The sequence below is a fragment of the Labeo rohita genome, chromosome 8, assembly GCF_022985175.1.
Source record: "Labeo rohita strain BAU-BD-2019 chromosome 8, IGBB_LRoh.1.0, whole genome shotgun sequence".
In the NCBI taxonomy this organism is placed as follows: Eukaryota; Metazoa; Chordata; class Actinopteri; order Cypriniformes; family Cyprinidae; genus Labeo; species Labeo rohita.
Window position 1 is genome coordinate 25,149,785 of NC_066876.1, and position 12,072 is coordinate 25,161,856.

General features: G+C 35.0%; 1 protein-coding gene across 2 annotated transcripts; it reads right to left on the reverse strand.

Moving 5' to 3' along the window:
- Window positions 1–433: 433 nt before the first annotated feature.
- On the reverse strand, window positions 434–11,750 carry mier3b (mesoderm induction early response 1, family member 3 b). Of its 2 annotated transcripts, none has more exons than XM_051118088.1 (13): window positions 11,696–11,750; window positions 10,918–10,942; window positions 10,332–10,477; window positions 10,073–10,207; window positions 9,863–9,986; window positions 9,479–9,552; window positions 8,441–8,513; window positions 8,183–8,328; window positions 7,985–8,066; window positions 7,804–7,898; window positions 5,194–5,321; window positions 4,956–5,107; window positions 434–2,554 (listed from the first exon to the last, which is right to left on the reverse strand). In XM_051118088.1, exons 1-13 carry the CDS (start codon window positions 11,702–11,704, stop codon window positions 2,103–2,105), a joined length of 1,641 nt encoding a protein of 546 aa, XP_050974045.1. In that variant the 5' UTR covers window positions 11,705–11,750; the 3' UTR covers window positions 434–2,102. The 2 variants fall into 2 exon arrangements, with proteins under 2 accessions (XP_050974045.1, XP_050974046.1); XM_051118089.1 differs by lacking the exon at window positions 11,696–11,750 and adding an exon at window positions 11,306–11,374.
- Between the last annotated feature and the right edge of the window lie 322 nt (window positions 11,751–12,072).

Genomic DNA, 12,072 nt, shown 5'->3' on the forward strand with positions numbered 1-12,072 from the left:
TTTTTATATGAGCACCAAGTACTAAATTTGTTGTATGTTGAGCATGATAAAGTTCTCTGCTGGATGTACAGATACTGAAAACATCTGAACAAAAACTGATTCTTTGTAGTGCTTTCTAACCCCTGTCAAGGAATAATGGCATCTATGGATCCATTTCAGTCAGTGTCTGTATTCACAGCTCCACACATGCTACTAACAAGTACTTCGCTATGTATTAACTATGTAGATGTACAAGACTTTCAACTCAACTTATAATTGCAACTGCAGTGCATTCAATAGAAAATAGACTCTTCACATTACTAATAGCAGCCGATACGCATCAGGTGTAAATCAAGGAAAATTCCTCCGTCTACTGAGCAAAGAGATGAACAAATGGGTTTAAATGGGAGTGTCCATAAATCTTCGCTTCAACAATTTTCCATCTCTCTCTCTCAAAAAAAAAATGCTGTGGTATGTGTTGCCAAACGGCCACCATCAGCATGCATCTTTTTGACGTCTCTTACTGCAGTAAACAAACAAAGGTAAAAATAAGCTATGGATATTGTAAGACTTACAGAAGTACAACAATCTATACATATCTACATATTATTGCCATAAACAAGAACATTTTTTCAGCATTCTGCAACGCCCTAATTAAAGTCAGGGCTTTAAGTATACAAATGAATTCTATGGTAAATTGTAAATGCAAATAGCAGGAAGGACTCGAGCTCAGAGGCAGTATCGGTTTTGATACAGTGCGGCAAGCTGACTGCTTTTTGGCATTTAATATTAATCAGCTTGAAATATGTCAAAAGGATCAACAAGAGTCCAATCTGCATCATGCAGAAAATAAACAACAATGGTAAAGAACTTAAGACAGCGAGCTTAACATAAAAGAGGTAAAGAGTGATTAACAATTAGCTCAATTAACATTCAGGTGTTCCTCAGTACCCCGGCAGCTACAAAATATACATAATGCATAGCTGAAAATAAAAAAAAAATAATAACACTGGTTCAATTGGTACTAAAGCGCCTGCAGTTTAGAGCACCAGCACAAGTGTAAAAAAAAATAACCTGCGATAGTAGTGAGCATTTAAATAGCTTTAGAAGCTCAAAGGGGAATCATAAACATCACTTCTCATAGTCTAATATTTATATACGACTTATGATAATACTGTCAAGTGCAGATGACTGCCCTATAGAGCCAATCTGTCTGATATAATGTTATTCAAGGTTACATTATCATTTGAGTGCCAAATCTTAGGGAGTGGAAAATCTACATTTTTTACATTGCGCAGCTGAAAAGATTAAATCTGTGTTCATTTCAGCCATGCTACTTGAGAATTAAGCAAAATATACAATAAAAAAAATTGAGAAAGACACAAATAAAAAAAAAATACTAAAAGAAAGAAGAAGAAACAACTTATTAAATGTTCGGATTACCACGATAAATGGTTATTAAAGCTTAAAAACTCGACACACCAACCAATAACAAGATCCAAAACCTTGTTTGGTTTAAAAAAAAAAAAAAAAAAAAAAAAAAAAGAAAAGGGCAAAACATCTCAGCGACTAGAAGTGCTCTTTGTTTAAACATGTATGTCATTTGCTCCAAAGAAATTACTATTTTCAGTTACAAAAGCCAGTCTCCTGATATACAAAATGCTACATTTCCCAAGGCGTAGTCTATCTTGGGTGGTGTAAACACTGAAAAAAGTACCAATTTTTGAAACACATGAAAAAGTCCTAAAACAACAACAACGAAAAATGCAGTTTCAGCGGCAGCGGCTTCTTCGTGAGACTTAAAGATGCAGGTGTCGGGATGAGTACAGTAAGAGACCACAGCTCTCTGCTCCAGCATTTAGGTTTAACTGTATATCACTAAAGACAAAAAGGATATTAAATATCTGAAGGACCAGAAAAATAAATGGCTATTTAAACTCTTGAGAAATCAAGATTTCTTAGCTCTGTACAATAAAGACATCACTGATGTCATATTACAAAAACAAAAACGAAAAACGACCAAAAGGTATATTCATATATATATATAGATTTTTTGTGTTTAATTTAAAAAAGAACTAATAGTCAGTGAGCGGATGAACGCGTGTCTGGATGGCATAAGGAAATCAGTCGGACTGAAGTGCAGTGTGTTGGTGGTGTCGTGAATGAGAGCCGAGAAAACCATTCGTTTCGCCGCTCCCCATGCTGCCGAAGTCTGTGACCGACACGGCCATTGTGGCGCCTGTAATGCGATGTGTGCGTCTGCCTTCGAAGTCCACGCCCAGGTTAGTAACAGACACGTCGTTAATGAAGGACTCCGAAAGGCCCATCTTGAGCCTCTTGGAGGGCCGTTCGCAGTCTTTGGTGCTGCACACGCTGATCTGGCCCAGGTCTGAGCGGTAGAAGCCAGAATCCAGCATGTTGAGGCAGCCGCTGTCTCCGTTTGCGGCGTAGCTGAGCTGATCATCATGGTTCAGGGCTCCTCTGTGTAAACTCTCCAGAGGGGGGAAGTACGGCGAGTCTAAACAGCTTATGTCTCCTGGACCGTTGCACACAGTTGCTACACTGTTACTAATGGCTGCAAAAACAAGTAGGGGGGAAAACTATTTTGTGATGTTTGAGGAAAAAACAGGGGTGCATAATAAAGAAAATCTTGCTGTTTTTCATTAAAAGTGTTTCCTACAAAAATATTTTTGGTAAATCATCCTCATGTCATCCAAGATGCTCATGTCTTTCTTTCTTCAGTCAAAATAAATGAAGGTTTTTAAAGAAAACATTCCAGCATTTTTCTCCATATGGTTGACTTCAATTGGGATCAATGGGTTGAAGGTCCAAATTACAGTTTTAATGCAGCTTTAAAGGGCTCTAAACAATCCCAGCCGAGAAATAAGGGTCTTATCTAGCAAAACAATTGGTCATTTTCTAAAAAAAACAATAAAAATTATATGCTTTTTTTTAACCACAAATGCTTGTCTTGCACTAGCTCAACCTCACATATTGTGTAGTCACGTTGAAAAGGTCACGTATGACATAGGCGGAAGTCCTGAGTCGATCAGTGTTAATTTTGTTGACAAATAACTTGTCATAATTTTCATCAACATTTTTTCACTGACAAAAACGAGACAAAAACTATGACGAAAATCCATTGACATTTTCGTCAACTAATAAAAACTAGACAAAAATGTTAGGGAGGGATGATTTCAGAAGAGATTCATTTAGAACGAATCTGCTGAGTGGATTTGAGGTTAGATACGTACATTTGAACTGTAACAAACTATCTATCCAGCAGGACATAAGCTGCCACACATTTGCTGCACGTCTCATAAAACTTTCAAAAATGTCAATATCTGGGAATGAGAGAAAAGCAGACATATGGATAAATTTGACTACGCAAAAGAGTCCGGTTTTCTGAGCGCAGGCACCGAAACAGTGCCTCTCACACAGCGCACAAGTACTCTTTTGCGTCTCACGAATGGAGAGATACACACAAAATGATGCTGGAATTGTCTGATTTGACGAGTATTCGTGTAAACACACTCTGTTACATCTTACGTGAACGTAAACAGTTGGGAGAATATTGGATATGTATCGTATATTGCATCTGTGCTTTCACTGTCAAAGGGACAGCAGCCTAATTTAGTTGCTCTTGTCTGTGGCATTGATGTTAATCAAGCAAAAAGAAAGACAGAATATCACTCACTGTTCTTGACAATCACTTTAGTAGCTCTAATAAAGATGAATCTAAATTTATTTATATAAATAAATAAATGTCTGCTTGAAAGAATAAAGAATGCAGTAAACAAGTTGTTATAAAGAAGGCATAATTAGCCTATATAACTATTGGCATTTCATTAAAAACACAACCATGTTGTTGTTTTTTTATGAGAAGTGGTTTCATTTCATTTTAATATAAAGGCATGTTGCGTGTCATAGCAGTTAAATCTGTGTCTATCATTATAAAAGCATAATATCAAACCAATATAATAAGTTTGGAAATTTTACAGAAATGCTTAATAAATGCACTACACTGTTGGCTCCCATTGAAGTGCACTATTTGGAGAAAAATCCTAGATGTTTTTTTGTTTTGTTTTTTTTTCTTCCAAAAACCTTTCTAAATGTAGAAAATAGAACATTGTGGATGACATTGGGGTGAGTAAATTATCAGGACTTTATTCTGGAAGTGAACTAATCCTTTAGTGTTTACTTTTTTTATTGAAATTAAGATTGAGTTAAATGAATAGTTCCCCCCAAAAATTAACATTTGTTGAAAATGTACTCTCTCTCAGGCAATGTAGATTAGTTTTCTTTCCAATCAAAACAGTTTTGGAGAAATTCAGCATTAAATCATTTACTTACCAATGGATCCTCTGCAGTGAATGAGTGCCGTCAGAATGAGAGTCCGAATAGCTAATTAAACTTTACGATAATCCAAACTTCTTCCAGTTAAAAAGTCCATTCTCTATTGTCCTCTCACATCAAAATCCACCAACATATTTGTTTGTTTTGGATTATTTTTGTTTGATCTTTGCACTTTTCTCTCCTGATTCAGTCGAGATGGCATTCTCACTGGAGAAAACTCTATTATGTCTAGACGATTCATCTAAAGTTAAATACATTAAGTATTTGTTTCCTATGAACACAGCTTTTCACTTCACAAGAAGTTAATTGATGGAGTTGTGTGGATTACTGTAATGCTTTTATCACCTGTTTGGGCTCTCATGCTAACGGCACCCATTCACTGCACAGGATCGATTGGTCAGCAAGTAATGTAATGCTAAATTTCTCCAAATCTATTCTAAAGAGAAACAAACTCAGCTACCTCTTAGATGGCCTGAGGGTGAGTACATATTCAACAAATTTTCAATTTTTTTTTTTTTGAGTGAACAATTCCTTTAACTTACACAAGTGACTCATTAAAAGAACTGGTCTATAAGAATCATTCCTTAATGAATCTAGACTACTGTGGCAGCTGAGCTCACCTGTGAGGTCACTGGCAGTGATGGAGTTGAGCAGTCCGAGCTGTTGCTCTGCCGATGCCTCCATCCGTCCCCCTGCTCCTGCTGAACACACCGATGAGGAACTGTCCACGGCCAGACCCTCTGCCTCATCCACCAGCCTGTCCATCAGGTCTCTGAAGAGGAAAACCACACAGCTGAACCTAATACTTTAATTTAAACACATGCAGATGCACCAACAACCACACATCCCAGTACTTACGTCACACCCGGGTAACAACTGTACTTCTTCTTGCCGAATCGGTTCTGTTGAGCAAAGTAATCAAAGCGTTCCGACTTTTTCCACATGTAATAAAAAGCCACACATTCTGCTACAGTCCGTGTCTGAACCTGGAAAAAAAAAAAAAAAGAAAAAGGAAAGCAATGAGAATACATAGAGAGATTAAAGTGAATTGTATTCTTTTAAACTTTCTATACATCAACATCCTAAAAACGTCACTGTTTTAAAGGTTGATAAGAAAAAAAAAAAAAAATGTTTGTTGAGCAGCAAATCAACATTAAAAAAAAATTCTGAAGGATCATTTGACACTGAAGACTGGAGTAACGGCTGCTAAAATTGAACTTTGCCATCACAGGAATAAATTACGGCTTAAACTATTAAAATTGAAAACAGTTCTTATAAACTGCAATCAAATTAGAACAACCTTAGTTAGACTTAAAAAAAAATACTGAACTCCAACTTTTGCAAACACCATTGGCAATAATTTATGCGTCTCTCTAGTTAAAGATCCCAGCAGGGTTTCTGCAGGTTTTATGAGGGTAAATTTAAGACTTTTTTAAGACCTTTTTAAGACCAACTAAAGAAAATTTAAGGAGGAAAAAAAATATATATATATATCGAAGGGAAAACAATATAGCAATATAGTTCGAGTTTTACTTTCACTTTCAAATTAGCAGCAATTCACCGTCTAGCAATTGTTTGTTTTTAGCTTGTTTGAGTTTTCCCTCTTTTGCTTGCTTTTCCTCGGTAAAAGTGCCATGCACATTTTACTTTCACTTTCAAATTAGTGGCAATTTGGCATCAAGCAGTTGTTTGTTTTTAGTTCGTTTGAGTTTTCCCTCTTTTCTTCACTTTCCTTCGGTTTTAAGTCTTGTAAATAGGGCCGCTGCTGGCCAAATGAGTGCCCTACGCAGAATTGTATAAAATATATTATACAGGGTCAAAATTTTCTATTACAGGGTCAGAACTTAAAAAAAAAAAAATAATAAAACTAAACGAATAAATTGCATTTAAACTGTATTATTTATAAATTACAGTTGCAGATCTAAACAGTTACCTATGACTATGATTTTGACAGTTGTCTAAATGATTTTATTGTCTCAAGCATCCAGAAAACACATAAAAGAAAATTAAGCAGTTTTACTATGATAAAACCATGGTTAATTTTGGCAAGGGTTGTGATTTCCACATGTTTTTGTTGAATAAATTATAGAGGCTGTAGCATTTCTATCACAAAATTAAGTGGATATTTGAATTAAATGTTCAGTCACTATTACACAAGGATTTGATCGTCCTGTAAGTGTAACAACAACAATTATTAGGCCTTTGGCGCCCTTTGCAGGCATTTGTAATAATATGTAATGTACAGAAATTGTTTATTTCGTATTAGCCCACATTATGTATTTTAAAAGTGTTATTTAATGAAACCATATGATTATTTTTAATTACCCGATCATTATTGCCTCATTGTTTTTATATAGGTTCATGCATTTTAAGCCATGGAAACTAGTAAGGCAGGTGCGTTGGTGGTGGTAAAATTATTACCGACACTAAAACACGTTAACAGTTAACGTAAACGTCAACAGCCAAAGAAGTTTCTCAGGATTATGAACCTGAAAGTGAGACACGGGCTGGCTTTTTTTCGTTTTCTTTTCTCGGCGCCGGACCGCTTATTATGATTGCAGTCAGCCGCAAACATACTTGAGATGAGGGCGAGGGCGAGGACGAGGACGGGGGTGAGGGGAGGCGCGGGCGCGAATGGCGCGTTACGTGTTCTTAGTGTATATGTATATGTTGATATTACTATAGAACGATTTTTTTTTTTTAACAACTGGGATGGTGCACCCCTCGGAGTTGCCCTATACGCAGACCGCGTACTCTGCGCCGGTACTGCTTGTAAAAGCGTCCTGCGCATTTTACTTTCACTTTTAAATTAACGGCATTAACGTAACGAATTGTTATTAACAAAACGAATAATCATACACCACGTTATATGCCTAATATATAATAATAACTTACACAAAGTTTAAATAGGTATACAAAAGTGAAAAACGTGTAACCAAATAAATAAGAAACCTAGAACGTTTATTAGCAAAACGAATAAGAAAGCTTGGAACCACGACTTACAACTTGCACGCTTATTTATTTATTTATCACTCTGCGTGATAAATAAAATCTGATCTGTGATGAAACTGTCGTTCGACACACTGCACTGTTTTAACTGTATTGTCCGTTTACTAACTAAACTAAATTAATTTTATTATTATAAAAAAATCAAAACGACAATTTCTTCTACCGGTGACTGACAGATGAATCAGCACATACCGCCATCTACCGCGTATTGTTTAATGAATATTGAGCGACCTAAGCCATGTAGCACAGAAATTACGCTTTTGCTTCACTTTAAAATGAAACACATGATGAAACAATTGCTCACGAAAATTATTGCCATGATCATATGAATTTAAGACTTGCTGCTCTGATTTAAGACCTTTTCAAGGCCTTAATTTACGGAAAAGCGATTTAAGACTTTTTAAGATTTTTTTAAGACCTGCGGAAACCCTGTCCCAGTGAAAAAGATACATTTCTTGCCTTGTGTTTCTGAATAAGATGGAAGTTTTTCTCATAAATCTGCAGCGCATGTTCAAAGTTCCTACATTCTTCCTCTGACCACGGTGGGGATTCTTCTATCGAAACAACACAAAGAGAAGTGAACATTTATGCCATTACAGATACAAAAGATTTCAAGCTGGTCATGTACTGAACAGCCTACCTTTCGAAGTCTTCACATTACTGCGGTACTGCGTCAGTGCCTCACGGGTGTCATAATTACATTTCAAGAGCTCAAACAAGGCCTAGAAAGGAGGTCAAAGAAAAAAATGCAATTAAAACCATAGCGGCAACTCTCACATGGGCAAAAGACTTTCATATTAATTATATTAATTAATGAGAGTATTTAGAAAGCACAGACCTGTTCGTTATCTCGTATGTGTTCAGGCGTGGAATTTTCTGTGCTGTCATCTGTAGAGTGTGACAGCGCGTCTCTGAGGTAGTCTTTCACTTTACACTCTGACAGCACGTCAGGACACCAAAGCAGCTGATCTTCCTCCTCGTACACTTTAAACAACACATATTTAATATGGTCATTTACAGTGATTAGAATGGATGAAATGTTAATTACAGATCATTTCAGGTGAAAGTCACAAGCAAATTTAAATACAAAACTCACCTTTTTCATCATCACTATAGTGACTGAGGCCCATTGGAACATCTGCTTGATACTGAGATCCAACCATTATTTCCTGTTTTAAAGCAAAAACAATTAAATAATTAAATTATCATCAGATTTTTTTTCTGAAAAAGTTAATATTTTGGTTTAACTCTGTTCTTTCAACAGAGACATAGAAAGTTGAGTGCCAAATTAGCATATTAGTATGTCTGAAGGATCATGTGACACTCAAGACTGCTGGAAATTTCAGGAAATAAAATATTTAAATTTAAATTTAAAATATATTAAAATAGTTATTTTATTAATATAATAGTTGATAATATATCTGTTTTACTTAGTTTTGAGCAAATAAACGCAATCAGTTAAGCAAAAGAGACTTCTTAAAAAATATAACCTTATCAACCCAAATTTTTGAACAGTAGTATATTTGAAAAATAAATTAATTACGTATAAATTAAGTTTGGGTAAAAAAAGTTGTGCTGCTTAATATTTGTATATACTTTTTTGTAGATTATTTGATGAATAAAACAATTAAAAAGCATTTATTTAAAATAAAAAAATTGTAACAATATACACTACCTATCAAAGTTTGGGTTCAGTAATTTTTTTTTCTTTGTTTGAAATTAATACCCTTATGCAGTAAGGATGTGTTAAATTGATAAAAGGTGATAGCAAAGACTTCTATTGTTTGAAAAGATTTCTATTAACTGTTTAACTTTCTATTCATCATAGAATCCTGAAAAAAAGTATCACCGGTTCCAAAAAATATTCAGCAATTTTTCAAACTGCTTCCAACATTGATAATAAATTAGTATATTAGAGTAATGGCTGATGAAAATTCAGCTTTGCATTACAGAAAAAAATGATATTAAATATGTTAATGTATATGAATATGTTAAAATAGAAAAACAATACTTTAAATTGCAATAATATATAGATAGATAGACAGATAGATATAGATATAGGTATATATATACACACGCGTTTGTGTGTGTGTAAAATGTTGCACAATGTATGAAAACTTAAACTTAGATTAACCTTTCTAGAATCTTCACTGCTTACACCGTCCTCCTCCCCCTCAGATTCTTTATCACCATCATATGTTGCGTTGGCTACAAAAGAAAATAGTTCATTAATTATACTTGCATATATCTTTAAAAATGACAAAATACGCTTGAAAGGGTCGTATTACTGTTACAAATTACATTATTACTTTTTCCCTGAAGTCTGCCTATAAAGTTTAAGTTCACTGTGCAAAAAGGTAAATGTAATTTTGACTTTTCACTCTTTTCACATTCTACGTGGAAATATGTTTTCTATGTTGAATATGTTAATAATAGATTTTAAATTATCAAACTATAAAACACCTCCAATATTCAGAAAGGAAACATGAAAGATAAAAAGTGTGATGATTCTTCTCACATCTGAGTGTTCTAGGGAAGAAGTCTGTGGCCTCGTGGGAGGTAACAGAAGGGGTCAGGTCATCAGCAGATGACTGGGTCTCCTCCTCATAATCTCCTGACAAGAGATCTTTCGCTATCTCCTCCTGCAACAGAGCACCATTAGTGATTTCACCTTGTCAACTTTTGTTGACAATTTCCCCTGGCACAGAAGCAAAATCACATCAGTTACCTTATCCAGGGTCATGTCAGGCAGATCATCAGCTAGCTCAACAGAGGAACTGTCCATGCTAGATCCCGCCCCCGTACTGACAGACGCCTCGTAACGATACATAGCCAACAACTCCTCGATCGGCATGTTCCCCTCCTATCCATGTTAAAAAGAAGAAAAGCGTCACAAAGCATAAATATGGCCCTAAATATCCAGAGATTGCAACACAATGCATACAGTTTTTAATGAGAAAAAGCGGATTGTTATGAATGCACGTTACCCTCTCCAGGTCTGACAATTCTGCACTGAAATTCTTCTCTCCCTCTAAAAGCTCTTCCTCCTCCAAAGTTCTCTCATCATCATACTCGTGAATTAACATCTCAGCTGTTGGATCAAAGTCGTGATCCTCTGAGGACAAAGAGCCAACTGGGGGAAAAGTAATTGACTGATTTTAGTACAACATTTAGTGGAACATAATGGGAATTGTGCATTATTAACAATTAACAATTTTTAAGGAACCCAAAATTAAAAAAAAAAAAAAAAATAAATAAATAATAATATCTCAATCATAATATAATAATGACCTAAGCCCTTGTAAGATACTTTTTTTTCTTTAAGTATTTTTCACTACATTTTTTAGTAAATATTTTGTAATATAAATGTTTACTTTATGCCAATATTCTGCACACTTTATTTTATATAATTATATTTTAGTATATCATTATATGGTCTCTGGAGAGCAGTATTGGCTACTGAAAAAATACATTTTGGTCAACTATTACATGCAATACTACTAACATAATTATAATAATAATAATAATAATAATAATAACACTAAAAAATAAAAAAATAAAAATCAAGCCTACCAGGGCTCGAACTCCCAAAGGAAGCCTGTGGAGACAGACGTAAAGAAAAAGAAAAAAGACAAGAGGAAAAAATGAATTTTTTTGAATGAAATGAAATCAAATTATGCAAAATACATTACAGTGCAATGATCAGGACTAGAAAATGTATGAAACCGAATGAACATTCAATTTTACATCGTTTGCGTGCAAACATTGAGAGTAAAACGCATGACAGTAAATGTACATCAGTGTAAATACAAATCTGCGTCCCCTCTTATAAAACTTAATAACGCGTATCTACTTGATAATGTAACAAAACTACATTTATTAACGACACAAACCAAACAGCCATCAGCTTTGTACGGATGCTGTCATCCTCTCTAAACACTGCAAAATCCCATCGACTCACAGCATAAACAAACCTTTTCTGCAAGTTAACAGCCAAAATGCATTCGCACAATATATTAAAACACAATAAAGCCTAAAAAAACAATACAATGCGTCATGAAAACGACATTTATATCGAGTAATGTATCAATTACAGGCGACGATTTCTTGTTTGTTTTTTTCCTGTGAGCTAACGGGGATGAGATTCAGAGGCCTCTCCGATCCTAATAGATCACTCTTCATTTAAACCGGTTTACCATCGTCAGTTTAACACAATTATTACTATAAACCCCGGTGTAAATATATCAGGATCTACTTTACGCATATATATCAACGAAAGCAACCGCTACCACAGTAAATGGTTAAAGAGATGGATTTAAAATCGAATACTTTTTCCAGCTATCCAGCTTACCTCCGCCATATTGGTGCCTTTGGCCTCATAGGTTGGCTGGGCTGCAATACCCGGATGTACACAGAGAGCCAATGATAGAGGCAGAAGTTTTGGCACACTTTTCAAATAGGTTTACCACAAACCGGGTTTTAGGATTTAGGCTGTCCATAGACCTCACAGTGGTCTGTGTGAGTTATACTTAATAATTAGTTTTGACATTTACACATTTATATATACATTTGTCACATACACGTTGTTGTGCTTACTGTAAGACTAAATTATACACAGTGCTGGGTAGATTACTTGCAAATTGCAGTCGGTTCTTTATTCCAAATTACATGATAAAAATTGTAGTTTCTACATCACACATTCTACGTATTATAATCAGACTGCTTTTT